The 20,623-nt window shown below is 47.8% G+C and overlaps 1 protein-coding gene across 1 annotated transcript in view; it reads right to left on the bottom strand.

The window, feature by feature from the left end:
• Nucleotides 1-19,658, bottom strand: part of Creb3l2 (cAMP responsive element binding protein 3 like 2) — a 112,682-nt gene extending 93,024 nt beyond the window's left edge. Inside the window, exon 1 of the mRNA XM_032906747.1 lies at nucleotides 19,198-19,658. Within this exon, the coding sequence (XP_032762638.1) occupies nucleotides 19,198-19,299 (102 nt within the window). The 5' untranslated portion in view covers nucleotides 19,300-19,658. The remainder of the gene's footprint in view (nucleotides 1-19,197) is intronic.
• Between the last annotated feature and the right edge of the window lie 965 nt (nucleotides 19,659-20,623).

The following is a 20,623-nucleotide window of genomic DNA, read 5'->3' as shown; positions in this document are numbered from 1 at the left end:
GGTGGCCTCACCCTGCAACTTAAGACGATGACATGTGGCACTGCTTGGCTCCTACCTACTTTCCTTGACATTTCATGAGAGGTGCCAGTACACAGTATACATCCAACATCCTAGAGAGCATTCCGGAGGGTTCCACTCCAGTTTGAGTCTCAGAGCAGTTTCAGAGCCACTTATAGTCACCGGGGTACTCTAACACCCCTGAGCACTGGCGGCTCAGGCTGCTCTTGCAGGGAAAACACACCGGGTTTCTGACTGGTGACAGCACTATTTCCAACCAACAAAACTGCTTACTGTCAAAGCAGATTTCCATCCACCATCTAGGAGAGCTTCACAAATGCCTCTTCCAAATCAGCTCCCTCAGAGCCAACATCTGGCCCTGGCTACTCTGACTCCATGGCTTTTCCTTCTTCCCCATTCACCTCCTTGGTGCCTCTTCTGTGCAACTGTGGATTGTAGGCCCTCCTAGCCTGCACTCCTCAAGGGCAGGGCTGAGTCTTACAACGGTTTCTGCTTTGCGATCATTCCAGAAGGCCAGATTCCAGGCCCTGCACTCAGAGGCGGCCCCTTAATTATTGTTGGCCGGCCGCTTTTCCTGGGAAAGCATAATAAGGCCTTTTGGTTCCTACACACAACACTGACTGTTCCCTGTTACCCACATCGCCAGTGGAAGGGAACCGCACAGTCCACACATGTTCCAGCCACAGTTAACAGATCAGAAGAGAAGCACCCACCCAGAAGTATCAAAAGGACCGCTGAGGATTCCCTCCTCCTCCCCTGAGAAGCGAGAGAAGAAAAGGAAACAGCTCCTTCATCTATGGGGGAAGGGACTGTGATCAGCTCACAGCTCATCTTTAGTCCAATGACTGCGTAAGCCTGGTCAAATGGGACTCCGATGCCACAAAAGACACTGCTGCCTGGCCCTGGAGTATCTGCCTTTCCCATCCAGTGTTTGCCCTGGATAGAAAGGCGCTCAGCTATGAGAAGGCTCTTTCAGGAGAGGCGGCCAAGGAAAGGCAAATGGCCTTCTGTTGAAGGTGTGGGTAGAATCGCTGGCTTCACAAGTCAGGCCTTCCTGCTTCGCCTTTCCCTTCCTTCCCAGTGTAAGGACGGCTACAAGTGAAGCAGCTGGCTCTGCGGTCATAAAAACAAAGGTCTCTGTGCTAAAGATGGAGGAATAAACGTACAGGAAAATTCCAGGCCCCGTGAACTTGGGCCAGTAGCTTACACGAGTCCTAGAGGACCTAGCTCAAGCACTTTGGGTTCATGGCATAAGCAGGTTCTTACCTGTTTAAATTGCTGGGCTTTCAAAACATTGACCAATGTGCTTGTGAATTTTATAGTTTTTAAATTGTCACTGGTTTTTTTGTTTTTGTTTTTTGTTTTTTTTTTGTTTTTTTTTTTTTTTGGTTTGTGTGTGTGTTTGTTTTATTTTTCTTAAGGCAAGTTGGCCAAAGTGAGTTTTTTAAATGAACAGTAAAAAAGGAAAGTCTCTCAACCAGGGATTTCTCTTTCAGTTGACAAAGACCATTTCATGAAAGACCAAAGACACCAGAAAGCCTCCGAAATTATAAAATGTCTTGCTGTACTGGAGTTCCACAAAGAACTGTTGGGTAACTGCTTAGAACGTGTCAGCTGCGTGGCCAAGGACTCGCTCTTCCACGGTCAACACCATGATCCGCAGTGACGTTTTCGTGAAAATAAAAACTGTAACCTCCAGGGGAGGTGGAAATTTAGACACCTGTTTCTAGAAGCTTCTTCCTGGAGCTATGTTGCTATAAGACGCCATGGGAAAGGGTCCATCCACAGGGAGGGAGCCCGGAGCCTCTGTGAATTTCTGTTGTATGATGGGGGCCTACAGGTCCACATGAAAGGAAAGACAGGTAACATCTTAGAACACAGGTCTCAGGAGGCTCTCTGAGGAAGAGAATAACTCAGCTTCCATGGATACGTACTAATTATTTTTGACAGGATGTAACTCTGGCTGACCTCAAAATTGTGATGCCCCTCTTATCCCTGACTTCTAAGTGTTTAGATTACAGGTGTGGAAGACTGCAGGCTACTTTTATGACCTTCTTCAGAAAACCTAAGTAAGGCTGGATGCAGCCCACGCCAGAGGGACTCCATGTGACTTCCTTGTCCTCAGTTCTGTTTCTCAGTGGCATGGTAGAGCCGCTCTGCTGGGAAGCTGGGGGTAGTGAAGTAGTGTCATAAAATGGAGGAGCTATGAGCTCTGTGAGGCCATGGGTTGTAACCTCACCTGGGCCACTCAATCACAGTTATGGGTCCCCCTCCTCCACTCTCCTCATGCTGACAGATTCCTTTAAATAGCGATGAAGGCTGTTTACACAAGGAAAACATGAAGTTGGTCATCTCAATGTCTAGTAATGCTGCAGAGGCTGGCAGGTATCTTGTCCCCTCTTGTCAAGCCCCTAGGTAGTGGTACTGTTAGGAAATGTGGCCTTGCTGGAGGAAGTGTGGGGGTGGGCACTGGAGGTCTCCTCCTATGCGTAGGCTCCACCAATTGCAGGAGAGAGCTTCCTCCAAGCTGCCTGAGGAAGTCAGTCTCTCCTGGTTGCTTTCAAATCAAGATATAGATAGAACTCTCAACTCTTTCTCCAATACCATGTCTGCCTGCATGCTGCCATGCTTCCTGCCATGATGATAATGGACTGAACCTCAGAACCTGTGAGCCGGCCCCAATTACATATTGTCCTTTATAAGAGCTGCCTTGGTCGTGGTGTCTCTTCATGGCGATGGAAACCATAAGACTAACTTCAAGGATATAAACACCTGCCTCAACCCTCCCCCACCAAAACTCACAGAGAATTTCAGTTCCTCAGGGGCAGGTGCCTGAAAAATTGAAGTGTGAACTCAGCCATGCAAATCACCAAAGGGCCTGGAGCCCAAGGTCATTCTGTAGGGAGCCAAGGAAACTTCTGGTAACTCTATTCTCTCAACGTCTTTTCACAGCTGAGCCAGAATACACCCAGACCCCCTGTTCTGCTCATTGACCTTTTCATCGTAAGTTCATGATCCAACACATTTTCTTCCTATGTCTCTCTGAAGTTACGGAAACAGAAAACTAGGGCAAAGGAAGTAAGTAGCTTGGCACCAGGCACAACAGTAGACACCTATGCCATGTCCTCCTTTCTCTCTCAAAGCTTAGTAAAATAGTCTCAGAAAGACACTTGGGGTTTAGACAGCCAGAACCACACTCCTTTAGGCTTTACCCATCATCCACCAACCATTTTATTGGATAACTGCAAAGTGTCCAAGACTCTTCCGGAAGTTAAGGTCCCCGACAGTGGTTAACCACAGGGAGATCTGCTTTTACGGTGTTTATTCTTTACTGGAGGAAATACTGGACAACTAGAATTCTCAGGGCTTTCCAACAAGTGTGCCACGGAGCAACCCGGCTCCATTCATGTAGCCGTGGAACCTGGAACCTGGATCCACTTGGGGTGGATCACACCTGCATTCATCTGAGACTCCAGGGACCATCATTTTGTCTGTGTGCCATGCCAGCACAGTTTATACACACTCATCAGTTTGTTGGTGGCAGTCAGAGCCATGGAGATGTGTGAAAGGCAAGCTCCCACCTCTCTCCCCTATAGGACAAATGGAATCCCACAACAGAATCAGGAAAGGATGGAACAAGAAAGCCCAAACATCTCCCTTCTTGGTCCACTTGACCTTTCTGCTGATCCAGTGTCCTCCCAAAGTCAAAGGCAACACCAAAGAACTTCATGCTCCTCCCAAAGGATCTGCTGGCAGCTATGTCCACCTCTCTCACCGTGCAAGAAAATTGTGCGCCTCCTGACCATCGAGGTCACTGGTTATGTTTACACAGCCCCTGATGACCTGGACCCAAGGGAAGCCAGACTCTTTCCATCTGGGTTTGGTCATGGCCTTACCCCTTGGGCCCCTGCTTTCTAGGGGCTCTCAAATGTCAATCACAGCCTGCAGCAAGAATCCTGGAAAGAAAACTCACAAACCCAGAACAGAACCAGAAAAACAACTTCTCACAGTACCTGCACCTCCCCAGTGAGTGCATGGCCAGCTGAAAGTTAGAGTCACAAAAGTTGGCATGGGAAGTCTTTGGTTTTTACATAAATATCCCTCACTAGAATTTTATATAAAGTCTCTGGTGGATTCCAGTTCCCTCTGAAAGGATGGCATACAGTGACTAAGTCATGAGAACATTCTACTGTTTCAGCTGCGCTCTGCTGAAGTACACCTGGGTGTTTGAATAAGCCCTTGTCAACATGAAGAGAAAACAGCAAGCGCATGCCAACAGGTTTAAGGCTCTTGTAGGCTATTCCGGATTCTTGCTGGTTGTATGGGGGAAAAGTCATTACGACTGAACTTAAGATACAAAAGTAAAGTGAAACACTGCCACAGGCAACCAAAGCTGATGAAGCCATGGTCCACAGTGTGACAGTGGGGTGATCAAAGGATTTGTATGTCCGGGGCAGGGGTTCCAGGAACTTTCTGTGTCTGTGCTATGTTTTGCTCTGTACCTAAAACTGCTTCAAAAATTAGAATCAGGGGCTGGAGAGATGGCTTAGAGGTTAAGAGCACTTGCTGCTCTTGCAGAAAACATGTTACGTGCCCAGCACCCACACTGCAGCTCACATTATCTGTAATTCCAGGTCCAGAGGTTCCAATGACCTCTTCTGGTTACCTCAGGCACCAGGCATGTATTTACATACATGCCACATTTACATACATGCTGAAAAAGCATTCTTAGACATAAAACAAAATAATGTTTTTAAGGTCCTTTTTTTTTTAAAAAAAAAAAATGTTTCTTTACAGGTGCTTCAAATTTACAAGACATTTCTTATTGAAAGAATGAGAAAGGTTGGGAAGTGGTTCCCTTGGCAGAGCGCTCACCTAGCATGCACATATATCCCCTAGGTTCAATGCCAAGCAACATGTAAAACAGGTGTGGCAGCACATCCCTGGGATCTGAGTTAAGAAATTCAGGGTCATCGCTGGCCAAAGGAGAATTTGAAGCCGGTGCTGGAAAGAACACTTGCTACTCTTCTCAGGACCAGAGTTCTAGCCCCACTACCGAAGTTGGTGCACAACTGCTCGACTCCAGCTCCAGAGGATCTGAAACTTGTACTGGTCTCCCTGAAACCCACACGCACGTGTACACACTCAAAAGAAACACATACACATATTTTTTTAAACTTTAAAACAGACCCAAAAAAGTGTTTAAAAGACCAGCCTGCATTATGTGAGCCCAGTCACAAACATAAGCAAAATGGAATGAAATAAAATAAACTTCAGGACCCAAAGGCTGAGACAGAATTCTTTGTGTCCTAGTTAAGACACTAGAAACTAGCTAGAGAGATGGCTCAGTGGTTAAGAGCACACTGCCTGCTCTTCCAAAGAATTCGGGTTCAATGCCCAGCACCCACATGGCAGCTTACAACCGTCTGCAACTCCAGTTCCAAGGCATCTGATACCCTCACACTAATGTGCACAAAATAAAATTAATCAATAATTTAAAAAAGACATCAGAAACTGTAGTGTGAATTCCGGCTCCTCCATGAAGCCCAGAAACTAACCTTTTCTCTACAGCCACACGTATCTACAGTCCCCATGTGCCCACCTCCTCACATCTCTGGGAGGCCTGAGGGCCTGAAAACGGCATCCGGCAGGGTTGGCCGTATCCCCCTCTGGTGAGTTTGGAACTGCTCATTTTCTTGAACGTTATTTATTTTAGTCTCTCCTACAGTCTGACCACACTACAACGCCATCTGTCCTCACCTGCCCTGTTACTATTTCCTACAAGACTGGAGCCAATTTGTTTGGAGACGCTTTTTTTCCCTCTATTTTTCTTTCTTTTTTCTCCCCTTCTACCCACCCCTCTCTCTCGTTGAAGTAATTCTTGAATAAAGCCCAGGCTGGGCCCAAACTCGGCCCAAACTCCCTCTGTAGTTGAGTTTTGCTTTGAACTCCTGCTCCTTGTGCCTGTCCCGTCCAAATGCTGGGATTCCCAGGTACAGGCTACCACACCTGGCTTTCTCTCATTTCTCTACAGTGTGGACACTGGTGTTCCAAGCCCTTCTTAGTGAACGGATCAGAAGTAACAAGGGGAAATGGAGTGGCAAACACCAGCACTTAAGTATTATGAAGGCCGTGGCCGGCCATCTTTTCTGTGGATCCCAAAGCACATGTGGTTCATTGGCAAATCTCATGCACACACACACACACACACACACACACACTCTCTCTCTCTCTCTCTCTCTCTCTCACACACACACACACACACATGCACACACACACTCACACACATAAAAACTCTCACACACTCACACATATACACTTACACATACACACACATGCACACGCACACACATACACGCATATGCATATACACACACATGCACACACACAAAAAAAACTATGCTGACAAGAAGGACATCCAGGGACAGATGAGCTCACCATGGACAGAATAAAAGACCACAGAGGTACCCAAATGCTGCCAGTTTTGAGAACTGGGATTAATCCTTTTAGAAACCAAAGCAGTCCTGTGTACAGTGCACCCCACTCATTGGCTCCCCTCTTCCTGCAGTCTACACTCTCAGCAGACAGCTCCTCCCAGAGGGAGTCACATGCCCTGCACAAAGGTTCTGTCACCACAGAAGACCCATGGCTGCAGAGACTGAAACAACCCTGGGCTAACAGGCAAATCCACCCCTCCAAGGCTCGCAGTCAGCTGAACGGGCAGTCTCCTTGACCAGCATCTCGCCCCTCTTCAGGATCCTGTAAAGGAGGCGTAGTCACTTTCTGAACTCTCTCTGCCCATTCTCCCTGAGTTCCACTAGCGTGCCTCCGCCTTGACAGTGTTCCTGCATCCCGACTCCGTCCTCTTCCTACTGCTCCGATTCCTCTCACCAGGGGCTCTCACCGTGTATAGGGATTATATGAACCCCTAGCTTCACTACAAAACACCAGATTCCCAACACCCCAATTTAAGTCCCCAGTCGGAACCTCTCTCCAGAACTCCAGACAATTTTCCAACTGCTTTTTTAACATCATCCCCGGATGTCCCACAGATCTGTCTGTCACCAAGTCTTAAAATGAGCTCACTATCTTCCCATCAAACTCATTTGCTCTCTAAACATTTCCATTCTAGGTCACTGGCAACTCAGCCAGCCTACGCAGGGGACGGGAAGTCTCCCCTAAAGCCACCAAGTCCTCAGATCTGGCTTCTAGTCCTCTCACATACGTCGCTCCTCCCCGTGGTCTCAGGCCTCATAGGCTTCTGCTCCAGGATGAACTTGCCGGGGCCAGCAGACCATTGTGCCACCATCAGCTCCAGCCGTTCTAACTTATCTCTTTTAGCCACTTTCTAAGTTTCCTTCCTCGAATACATTCATTCCGACGTCTGTCCTTCTCTTATCTTCAGCCTTCCGGTCCACAGGGAGAATGTGCAAACCTTTCACCATCTTGGACTGGCTCCCAACGCTCCCCAACAGAGCCCCTTTCCTTAAAACTGCGGCGTGTGGGGGAAGGTGATGGTGTGTGTCTGTAATTCGAGAACTTGGGGGATGGAGGCAGAAAGATCTGAAGTTTGAAGCCCCTTTCTGAACCAAGCTACTTAGGATTCCCAGATTCAACGTTAGCTTTTTTGTATCGCCCTGTGTTGTACGCTCTGCTCCGAAGGCTGGGGAACTTCTGTTTATCCTCGGCACAGACTTCGGATGCCACACTCTCTGTAAAGAGCCCTTCCGCACTTTCATTTTGTCTTTCCATTCTCCTCTCTGCAAAAAGAGTCCGAACACAGCTCTGCTGCAAAACACATTCCGGGTATTTAACGACCTGTAACTCGATGACCTCCTTGCCTGTCTTTCTTGCCACTACTGGGAGAGCGCAAGGTCAAAACAGGTATAGCCTGCAGGGACAGGCTTCGAAATCGGTTCAGAAAACAAGCGAGGGAGGCAGGCAGGGAGGGAGGGAGAGGGAGGGGGGGAGCAGACAGAGAGACAGTGTGAGTCAGAGACAGACAGAAGCAGAGACAGCGATCCTGAGATTGGAGGAAGAGCCAGTTAAGAGTGTTATTTCCCCAGGATGTGTGAGCAGGAAGCAAGGAAGGCCCTGAGGATGGGGACTCTTGCAAAGCTCTGATTGGCTGCCTTGACTGTCCGTTAACAGGACTGACCAGTAAGGGGGCTCTGCCACCACAAATCCCATTTTCCTCCTCTTGTCTAAAAACACCATCCTATCAGTTTGAATCCGGCTGGCTTGCTTTCTCTCAGCCAAAAGGAATTTCCCTTCACACAAAAACTATTCAGACATTTCCAAGGCACAAAATGCTACAAACCAGGATTTTCCACTCAGACAACTTGGAAACTGTGGATTGTTTCTCCCCAGGCACTTCTTATTGGCCAAGAAGTCTGAAAGGCCTTTTCTCCTTAGTATGAAAAAAAAAAAATGTCTCCTACCTCCGTTTTTTTTTTTTCCACTTTTTATTTTGTCTAGGTTTCACTGAAGCCAACTTTTAAACCAGAAAGCAGATTTCCACATTATAAAATACAAATTAGCCAGTCGGTGCAGCAAGCGCATGGAATGCCAGCACCCAGGGGGGTGAGGCGAGAGGACCGCGACTCTAAGACTAGCCTAGACTGCACAGAGAGACTCTGTCTCAAAAAATAACAACAAAAACAAACATAACTGTACTCATAAACCAGGTTGTCCCAATGAAATAGTCCAACCAATTTAATATCCTCATTGTTGTTATTTTTAATGACCCACTTAATTAAAGTTTGTGGTATTTTTTTTTCTTTAGTATATTGTTAAGTTAGTATGCAAAGTAATGGGTTTCACTGTGGCATTAAGTAGCCTGTTTTGGTTTTTAGGCAGGAGACTTTTAGCCTGGTGTGGTGACTAACATCTGTAATTCTAAATCTCTGAGGAGCTCAGGCAGGAAGATTTGGTGTTGGCTACTCAGTGAGTTTGGGGCCAGGCTGAACTAGAGAGTTCAGTATCACACAGACACACACAGACACACACAGACACACACAGACACACACAGACACACACAGACACACACACACACACACACACACACACACACACACACACAACAATAACCCAAAACCAAAAACCAACTACACAGCTTTCAATGGTAGGTACCCAAGACATAAAGTACAAAACAGAACTCAGCCTATTTAACACAAACACAGACCTTCGATTGGGGCAAATTGCATACAATGAGTTCCCACATCAAAATGCCCCAGATGCCAGCTGAGGGTTACCAACCATAGATGCAGCCACAGTGGAGTAGCCATAGAGATTTGAGCAGTTCAGAGGGACCCATCTCAACTCTTCTTCACCACCACCACCACCACCACCTTCACCATCACCACCATCACCACCACCACCACCACCACCACCATCATCACCACCACCTCCTCCACCCCACCACCCCACCTCCACCTCCACCACCCACCACCACCACCACCACCCCACCACCCCACCTCCACCACCACCATCACCACCTCCACCACCACCACCACCTCCACCGCCTCCTCCCCCTCCACCTTCCCCCACCTCCACCTCCACCTCCACCCACCACCACCGCACCACCATCACGCCATCTCCACCATCACCACCTCCACCTCCACCACCACTACCTCCACCTCCACCACTCCTCTACCTCCACCACCACCACTACTACCTCCATCACCACCACCTCCATCACCACCACCACCACCACCAAAGCTCTTCTATGATGCCAGTTAGGTTTAGATAATTAAATTACATCAGGGGAAAACAACCCCAAGGCAGGCGATTTAACATGAACCGACTGTAACTCACCCAAACAACACAGGGATGCAAGGGACATAATCTAAGGTCTGACTTTTGCCCTGACCTTCCAAACAATCAAACAGCTCTACATACCACCACCACCCCAAGTTCATGGTTTCCCTAGCCAAAGTGTATCAGAAGCCCAGACAAAACACAGGCTTTATCTGGTGGGTGACATTGAATCCAGAAGCGGCTGTCCCAGGAATGGCCCATGAGAACGCTGCATGGGTTTATACTTGGAACTACTGAGTCACCAAGCATCCCTGAGATAAGGAAGGGGAGGCACCTGATAACAGGAGTCAAAGTAGCCTCAGTTCTCCTTAGTTAGAGAAACATTGTGAAGGGTTAGCCAGCCTGAGCTATTCTGTGGCTAAGGTGGACCCAGAAGAATCTTATGTCACACTCCAAAGATCTCTTGCTCTCCATCCACAAACAAGAGATGTGAAGAATTAGTTCCACTGCAGCTGACAGAGGCGGTGGGGAGGACAGAGAAAGAGATGACAGCCAAGGACCAAATGCTCAATGTTTAAGATTAACAACTCAGGGAAAGAGGAAAAATGCTAAGCCCATCACCCTGACACCTCAGTGTTGGGGAAACTCAGGCAAATGCCCCTTATAGTCAGACACGATAGCACGTGCCTATAAACTCAGTACTTACGAGGCTGCTGCCAAAAGATAGTGAGTTTGTGGCCAGCCTGAGCTACAGAGAGAATCAAAGCCAGCCTGTGCTACAGTGCAAGACCTGTCTCAAAGAAAAGAGTTACAAGGTAAACCGATGGTCAATATTATCAAATATTTCCACAAGGTCTAGCAGAGAAACACAGGGAAAAGATGGCTGGCCTTGCAGTTAGAGAGAGGCTGGTGAACCCTACAATCAGTGACAGGAAACAGAACACGGTGGGTGGGTGGGTGGGTGGGGTCTAGACAGCAATGAAAACTGAAGAAACGGAGGCTGCAGCTGATAACTACTTGTGTGGAAAAAAAAGAAAAAACCTGACCATAAACAAGACAGACAGAAACAAGATAGAGAAGGGGCAGCTGGCAAGCGTGTGTTGACGGCAGAAACCTGTGTTTATAGCTGAAGATAGAAGCTGGCAAGAGAAGAATTGGGATGCACAAGAGAAAATAATTGCATGCCCTTCTGCATTCCAAATGACATCAGACTCTCTTGGCTGGGACAGCTCATCTGCAAACTGAAGACACACGGAGGACAGGGTCAAAATGAATGCCTCTATTACAGGCAAAGAAACAAATCCAACTAGCACGACGCCCAAGGTCACCAACGACCTGGATCAAAGACGTACCCACTGCACAATACAACCCCCACCCCCACCCCTAGTGAAAGCCGGGGCTCTTACATAGCCGCTCCACCCTCATTGTAGTCCCTGAACAAAAAGAGAGCGATGGATGCCAAGTGGTTAGGTCAACCTGACACAAGCTACTTACCTGAAAGTAGGGAACCCCGACAGAGAAAATGCCTCCATAAGATCTAACTGTAAGGCACTCAATTAGTGACTGATGGGGAGGGCCCAGCCTGTTGTCGGTGGTGCCATCCCCGGGCTGGTGGCCCCGGGTTCTATAAGAAAGCAAGCTGAGCAAGCCATGGGGACAAGCCAGTACGCAGCAACCCCTCGAGGATTGGCTCCTGCCTCCAGGTTCCTGCTCTGCTTGAGTCTATCCTTGTGGCCCCCCATGTCCTGACTTCGTCCAGTAATACACAGTGATATGGACGAGTAAGCCAAATAAACCCTTTCTTCCCCAAGTTGCTTTGATCGTGGTGTTTCATCACAGCAAAAGGAATTCTAGCTAAGACACTTCGTTATCAAACTAAACGTGAATATCTTAAAAAGCCCTCATGATGATGCAGATTTAAAAATGTATATACATATGTGCATGTACTGATACATTGTTCTCTATCAACAAAAGAGGCCAGAATCACTCAGTTTCTCCATTTCCTAGGAAGACTGTGTACCATGGAACAATCACGGATTGATTAACATTTCATGCCTGACCTTAGCAAAGAGAAGAGTACAGAAAAACTGAAGGCACATCTGACCTCAAGAAGTCTGTCTTCCGGGGGGGACAAATTCCTTTATGACTCCAAGTCTCAGACTGTCCATATAAAACCCACTTTGTATGCCACACCTATGGCATACAATTCCATCCAGGGAAAAACCAAGGTCACTTGGAAATTTTATTTGGAAGAGCTGGCGAACATCAAGTAAGCAGGAAGGAACTGGCTCAAGGTTAACGAAAAGATGGTAAGGTGACAGGTCTTGTTATTTCCTTTCAGTTCTCCAGGCAGGAAACAGAGGCATTCACTGGGGCCCTACAGCCATACGCTCAACCCCGGCAAGGCCTCAGGACCATTCCCACAGAAGTCAGCGGAGAGGCCAGGCTGTGGCAGGAGGTCCAGGTTGTGGAGAGACACAGGATGCCTCATCAATATTTCAATAGCCCCATGCAAGTAGGAAAACAGCCTTGAAATTGGCCCTTGGCTTTCACCCTGCTGTGGCCCTGGAAGGAGGGAGGTCTCTCTTACCTCCTTGCCTTGCATGGTGAGCTAGATCCCCGGCCCTGCTGCCTACCTCTAGCCCTGGTACTGGGCTCTGATGCTGAGAGTCTGGATAATGTAGTTAATTCTGCATGTGCCAGGCAATGAGCCAGGACACTCCCTCCCGGTCCATGGCCAACCGTACCTCCGTGATCAAGCATTGTATGTAGCCCAGGATGTTTTTTCTCTACCACTCTAAGGGTCCTTCCTTGGATACTTACGGCACGCCTAAACAATCCTTAGACTTTGCAAGTGGCATAGACTCCGGGCTTGTTCTTTTGTTCTCATAGCTAATAATTATCCATTTAAAACATTTTTCTAGTTGCTGTCCCACCTCTGAGAGATAGCGGGCACACCTTTGTTTGCTAATCAAACAAAACTTTTGACAGACTATTATACCAACCATCACACCTGGTCTCTAGTATCTCTTTCATCCTGAAATGATTAATCTAAGCCAGTGTTTTCAATCCTACACTGGCTGTTGGGGGTTGGTGTGGTGCTGCTATGTATTCAAATGCTAAGTTCTGAACCCCAGGGTCTGGCTGCCCCCAGACTGGTGAATTCTCACACACATCGGACTTTGCTGTGGAAACATTGCTCCCCAATTTAAAGCTATTGGTTAATGAAAGGCTAGAGCTGTGATTGGGCAGTAGAGCGAGAAAGGCTGGACCTGAGAATCTATCTAGTGAGGGGTCTTAAGAGAGACCACAGGAGAAGAAGAAGGAAACCGAGAGAGGAGGAGGCCACCATGAGGTCACGTGGATCATGAACACATGGCCAGAAGTGCACCCTGAGGACCAGATGATGGAATCAGGCCCGGGCAAGACTCAAACGGCAGGTAACACGGGGGCCTGTGGATTGGGTGTCAGTTAGAATAGCTCAGAACCTGTCCGTTCTAGGTTTACAGCTTGTCAAATACCAGGTTTTTATGTCATTTATATGGGTTAGCTAGAATATATAATTCTTTTAAACTAAACCCTTCTTTAGTTGTGCGTTTAGAAATGACCGTGTATGACCCAATCCTAAACATAAACTAACTCTGGGAAGTTGTTAAGAAAATTTTGGGGGGTGCTGGAGAGATGGCTCTTGCAGCGGACCAGGGTTTGGTTCCCAGCACCCATGCTGGGTGGCTCGTAAACACCTGTAACTCCAGCTTCAGAGGACCTGACATCCTCTTTTGGTCTCTGTAGGCCACATACATGTGCAGCACACACATTACCCATACATATGCGCATGAACACACCCGTGCACACAAGCAATCGATCATTGTGGAAAACAAACAAACCCCTTTGTAAAGAAAAGTCTCCTCCAACTCAGAAAAGGGCCATGTGAAAGAAACCACCTCTCTTCTTAGTCTGCATACTGTCACCGTGGGTATAATATCCAAAACCACTGTGCCCACCAGGAAGCCCACATGGATGGGTGGAACCGAAGTCCACTGGGACACTGGGGAGCTAGTGAATCATCCAAACACAGAGCTACATTTCTTAGCCCCTTGCGACATGAGAAATACTTCAGACCAATTAATACCACCCCCATCTGGGAAACAACAAGAATAAGGGGTTAGGGATATTTACAGAGACGTTGGGAATCTTTAAGTCCTGCTTAAATTAGCCACACATGAGCAAGAGAGGCTGTCCTTCAAGGGCCCTGTGTGTGGAATAACAGAGCAGTTGAGACTCACCCTGCCCTCCATTCCCCAAGTGCTCTGCCATACTCCCCGGCTACTGCCTCAGGTATGTACAGAGCTGCCATTTTGCTCTAAAGTAATGATGGCTCGATATGGACGCACTCAAAATCTTAATATTAGCAGAAGCGAACATGAAGTAAAGAGACGGGCTGGGGAGAGGACATCAAAGCGATAATACTTGGGGCCTGGGAAAGAGGGAAAATTTGAAGAGGATAACGATGTAGGAAGATCAAACAAGGGCCTGGAAGACAAATGATACTTCTGTGTCCTGCTAGATCTCTAGGCCTATTCAACGGGTGAAGGCCAGGTGACCTGAAACAGTGACAATCTCAGCCAACGAAGACCCAGATTCCTCACCAGCACTTTGCAGGAGGTGACAACAGGAAATGACATCCAAGTGTCCAGCCAAAGGCTTCACTGCCCATCAGAACCACCCTAGTATCTGGGCCTGCTGGCAGGAAGACCAAACCCTTCAGCGTAGGAGGTGTACTCCTCTCAGCAGACAACGAGAAAGCCAAATGTTTCCCTCAGGATACCATCAGCTTCCCTATACTCCCTCCCAAGCACCGACACCAGCCATTTTACCTCAGAAACTGACCACATGGAAAATCAGAGTAGCATAACCCCCCAACTCGTTGTACTATACACTAAAGACACACAGAACATCTGTGGCCGCCTTGGCCAAGACTAGTTTCTACCTACTCCATTTTAAGTGAATAGAATTGTTCAGAAAAAAAAACTAACAGAATCTTTGTCTGCCAGATAGAATAGAAAAGGAAAAGTAGCCAAGATGACGACGTTTATTCAACCTGGGAATCCCATTCCACCAAGCATCCCGCTCTCTGGCGTCTTCACCAAAAGCCTGTGCTACGTGAGTACTGAGCGTTAATGGAGAACTGGTGAATCTGTCCTTTATACTGCAAAAGCCCACAGAGAATTGCCAGGGATATAATTTGTATAGAGCCTTACAGGGTCATATAACCTCAGAACATCCAGGCATGCCAGCAAGGTTTCTCAGCCCTGAGAGACAAGTCCTGGGTTCTGTGGCGGCCTTGATCAGACTGGAAGCAGCAGCGTTCATAGAAAAACTATTTACTGAACTAAAAGGCCATTCCTCACCTTAATCACGACTCTTCACTTCAGCGGTAGTGCTGGAAACCTGACTCACACCTCTAGCTCAGAAGGTTTTATTATACAAGCCTCGAGAGGAAGCCCAAAGCTTTAGTAATTCGGGATCTGCTGAGCAAGTCCACATCCACCCTATTCAAGGGTTTCATCATTCTGTGGACCGTCTCCCTTAAGCCTTGAGCCTTCAAGACCCAGAAGTCTTCACCGCTAGCCAAAGGAGAAAAAAAAGCATAGCTCTTCATGGCTCACAAGACACAATTGGAAAAGAAAAAAATCCCAACCTCGGGCAACTTGGACATTTTCTCCTTTTGAAAGTGAGCGTGTTAAAAGTGTGCTTAAAAAGAGCCTTCGCGATCAGATATGTCGTTCGCTAAATCCTGCCTTAGAGCAATGAACCTGACTACAGAAGACACTGGCAGCTCCAGTTAAACGTTGGCTGCTTTGGGACTCAGCAGTTTCTATAACCCTATCATTCTCTCCCAGCCTTCTAATCAGATACTTCTCGTTAAGTCGGGATTTTTCAACCTATAGCGGTGAAAAGGGTTTTGGAGTCAGGCAGATCTGGATTTGCATCCAGGCTGCATTACTAGTTAGGGGTGAGGCCCAGGTCCCACAGCGTTCTCCAGTGCACTAAGCCGTAGTTTTCTTATATAAAAACAAAACTAAAAGGAGATGGGCTTAAACCGCAAGACGGCTCAGCAGATCAAGGGACTTAACTGCACAAGCCTGAAGACCGGAGTTTGAAGCCCTGGGACCTACAGTGAAAAAATAGACAAAGAAGGGGCGCTCTCACTGGGTCATGAAAGAGGGGAAACCACACGATTTTAGTAAAGTATTCGACATTAGTAGGGCACCAGCATAATTTGGGGGAACCCTTGCAAAATAAAAGTCTAGAGCTCCTACCCCAAAAATAACTGAGATTTTAAAGATGGTGACAGTAGTGCTGGAGAGATCTGGTGATCAGGCCAGAATGTGCTTGCCTGGCAAGCCCAAAGACTGAAGTTCAAACCCTAGAGCCATAGTTAAAAACACGAAACAAAAACAAAGCAAGAACAGGCCTGCTATCTCAGGCTTGTAATCCCAGCACTGGGGAAGTAGAGAAGAGTAGATCTCTTGGGTTCATTGACCATACACCCTAGCCTATAGGACAAGTTACAGGCCACTGGGAGACCCTGTCCCAAACAAGAAACGACATGGGTGGTACCTGGGGAGTAACATCCAAGACTGTATTGGATTCCACGGGCACACATGCAGCACGCATGCATCATAGATAGTCAAAAGATGGTTAAAAAACAACAACAACAACAACAAAAAGAGCATCCAACCAAGGGTGGGGCCTGGGAGACTGCAGCAGGGCACAGGCACACAAAGAAAGAAGCCCTTTCTGTGAAGTGGGGACGGACTGTAACTATGATCTCTCTTAGCACTTTTTCCAAAGACAATCTCTCTTCTGATTCCTACCCCAAACGTTCTCCTCTCGCCACACTCAACTTAGAAAAGGTACCCGGGTCATTCCAAAACCAGGCACCAGCATCTTGGAAGTGGCCCATCTTTACAAAGAAAATGTCTCACCAAGACACAGAACATGATGTTACAGACACAGAACACGGCTGAGGTGCCCTACCTCTGACAGCCAGCCTGAGCCTAGGCTTTTCCAAGGGGTTAACACTCCCCTCTTCAAACCCTTGCACAGATACTATCCTAGCCTCTGTCCTTGAGGTCTCTACCCTGGGGTAGACAACAGGGGTGACACCAGTCTGCTTTTACTTCTTCCTCTGCACTTAAAATGTCAACCGTTCTATACTGCACGCCTCTTTTACGCTTGCTGTCTCTTGTTTATTTTTTCCTACAAACATGCAAAAAAAAAAAAAAAACCATCAACTTCTCAGAGTCATGTGCGCTTTGGTCTATTTTGGTTCATTATGGATCCCAAGTGCTTGGAATAGTGTTTGGCACGTGGAAATTACTGGATAAATATGAAGGGAAAGAATGTCTTTGAGTGAAAACAAAATAAAAACTGGTCCACACTGGGGATTCAGCCTTGCACCATCAGGGACGAAGTGCGCTGACCGCTCGGAACAGAGACATCTGAGTTTGAGTGCTAGCGGGGGAAAAAATACTGATTTATAAATCTTTTCCAAACTTGCCCCAGTTCAGAGGCGTAGAATCCAGTCATCTATGTTTCTTTTGTTAGTAATCCATGCACACATACTAATGACTGACAGCCACCATGAGTGGCATGTTGTGTATGTGAGCTGTTCAGAAGTAAGACGCTTGTCTGGAGACCATATAATAGTTGTTGAGAAGCAGAGGGTTGTCAGGAAAACAAAAACAAAACAAAAACCAACTCTACAGCACTGCCTTTCACAGGACACCTAAGTTGTTAATATCAAAGGGAATGCAAGGTCTTCAGCCCTGAATCTGTAAGGATGGTAGGCAGCTGGAGCCAAGCCAAGCTTTTGTCCTACAGCTCCTGCGAGTCCCAGGTAGAGACTTATCTCAAAGCCCGGCCTGGGATCTCTCAGGATCCAGCAATGTGGCTGTCTGCACATTTTATCCAACCCACTGAAAGATGGCCTGACGCTGTGGCCTTGTGGCTGCTGTGTAAGGCATTTTGGTGAGAGCTGTTGCTGAAAACAAGGGGAGAGCTGTCTCTCCACTCGTGGCAAGCTGCAGCTCATGTCAGTGCAAACATCTGGAGTCCCCAAAGCTTAAAAAAAAAAAAAAACGGCTATGGTCTGAAATGCTCAGGCTCTTTCTGAAGCCCATGAAGCACACCTAGGCTCCCAACCCGAAGGTTTCATTGGGATAGACAGTGGGCAAAGGCCGGATGATCAGAATCACACTCAACATCTGGCTTTTGCTCCAGAGTGAACCACCACTCCCTCTCCACCCTACACATGGCTTCTTTTTTTAACCAAACCTTCTCAGCCACCACAAATGCTCTGGTGGGAAGCAGCAGGGAGGCCCCATCCCTTTTCCCAAAATACAGTCAGCCAGCAGCAAAGGCCAAAGAGGTGGAGCCTGACTGGCCGTTTTGCAAAAGTTTCAAATATCCTAGTACTGACCCCATTAACAGCACTAAGACAGAAATGCAGCCAAGCCTGTCCTTACCTCAGTCAGTCTCTCAGTCTCTGTCTCTGTCTCTCTCTCTCTCTCTCTCCCCTTCTAAGAGGTCTGAACAAAGCCACATTACAAGCACTGGCTATTACAAACAGGATTTTCTCTTGCAAAAAAAGCTAAAAGTGACATCTTTAAAAGATTCACGCTTCTGACAGCTGAGTCTCCAAAGAGGTCTCTGCAGGAAAGAACTCGTGAGCTGTCCCATCTTTCCCCAGAGCCTCTCAGAAACATGCCTCAGATTTTCCAAACTTCTCAGAGATCTTTCTCCTGAAAAGGGGGGTAGGAGTTCGCGGCTACGCAGACTAAGCAGCCAAGTGAGGCAGCCGCCTTCCAGTGTGGAGAAGAAAGGCTTTTAAGACTCAGGAACATTTTAAAGATATAAACAAGAAAGTAAAGAAACTGGGTGGGGTGGGGATAAAAAACCATATGGGAAGAAAATATTACATTAGCTTGTCCAAATTTTGGTGTGTGTGTGTGTGTGCGTGCGTGCGTGTGTGTGTGTGTGTGTGTGTGTGTGTGTGTGTGTGTTAGTTACAAACCTTACCATACCCCCCCCAAAATCAATGTAACTGGGTGGAGGCATTATTCTCAAAACGCGTCCCTTCCCAGCGTTGCTGTACCGTTAGCAATAGGAAATGGTGCGACTGGTAGGAAAACACTATAAACTGCTTTGGAATACAAAGGGTGATTTATTCGGAAGAAAGTTTAAAGGTCCCAGCTGTGCACCTTCAAGTGTTCATAGAAGAAAACTCCTTTCACCAGACCTCTAGTTATGGCCATGCCCCTTCCCAAACGTTGCCTCCCAGGACCCAGCTGGTGACAAAATCCACTTTTCTCCTCACCCCCGTCCCCCTTTGCCCGGACCACGGGTCCTCACCGTGTGGTACATGAGGGCCTCAGTCTCTCCGGGTTCTGACAGCTCGCTCAGCTTGCGGTCCCACTGCAGGACACTCTGCTCCCCGCTCTCCAGCACCTCCATGGCGGTGGGCACCGCGCAGGGCCGAGGATGCTGAGGCAGGAAGGGACCACGCAGAGCCGCCGCGGGCGGGTGAGACGCCTCTCTCCGCGGGTACTTGCGTGTGCGCGAGTGGAACTTAAGCACTGGAGCAGGAACCCGGGAGAGCCTTGCCGAAGGCTCCACGACCCGTGTCCTCGGAGATCTGTGAATCCCCGGGGAGGACAAAACTGCTGGGATCGGGCGGGAAGTGCAGGGGTTAAATCGGGCTGTGCATCCAAAAGGAAGGCAAGAAGGCAGCTTTCATCCCAAGAAAGTCCTCCCGCAACAAGCCCACTCCCCACTAGTGTTCCAGACAAACTTTGAGACTCCCTTGGGCTTTTGAGCTCTGCCCCTGGATCCAGCGGCGACCCCACCTCCTTCCAGGCCAGTGACCAATCGGACGCGCGTCTTGCCATCTATACCGTATCAAAAGTCTCTCTCTCATCCATGTCCCGCCCCCAGAGACAGAGTCGAGGGAAGTCTCGGCCTAGACCTCGGAATGTGGGCGGAGAGGCTCTTTTACATCATTGAGGAACGCCTCCTGCCGGAGCGTCGAAACGGACCAATAGGGTGCTTGGGTCTAGAAATGATAGACTGGAACATAGATCAATGAGCGAGGGGGACCTGGCGGAGCCAACCAATCAAATAGCGACAAGAATACATTTTTATAAGAGAGGGCGTGCGCGTCCAGTGTGCTCCCTAAGAGTCTCCGCTTAAAGGAGTTTTGTTTCGCGAGTTTATTTCCTCAGAGAAACCAAGCAGATTGAAGCGCTGTCCACATTTCAAACTGTTTAGGTCGCCTGACTCTGGATTTTAAAAAATGCACTACATATATGAAAAGGCGCACGTGCACAGAATTCTGGATTATCACAGTTCTAGCACACTCGTTGCCTGCTTTTTATGTAGTTTTATGAGCTTTATTAAACAGATATTAACCAATGACACACTTTGCCAAGTCCTAAATCAGTGGCCTGATTTTTTTTTTTAATTCATAGAGTTTTGTTGATTTGTTCTGTTTTTGAGATAAGGTAGAATGTAGGTAGCCCAGGCTGTCCTCAACCTCGCTGTGCAGCTGAGGCTGGCCTTAAACTCCTGATCTCCCTGCCTCACTTCCCGGAGAGCTGGGAGGGACTACAGGGTTATGCTACTAGTGCCTGGTTCACAGATCTTTTATTCCCAGTGGAGTGTCAGGCAAAAAATGAGAGAATGGGCAGGTGGATACTATTTCAGATACTGGTCAGGGAGGTGACATTTGTGTGGCATGTGGATGAAGTGGGGCTTAGAGGAAAGCAAGTGTTTTAATGCA

This window comes from Rattus rattus, chromosome 6 (assembly GCF_011064425.1).
Source record: "Rattus rattus isolate New Zealand chromosome 6, Rrattus_CSIRO_v1, whole genome shotgun sequence".
Taxonomy (NCBI): Eukaryota; Metazoa; Chordata; class Mammalia; order Rodentia; family Muridae; genus Rattus; species Rattus rattus.
This window is presented reverse-complemented; position numbering and strand designations above follow the sequence as displayed.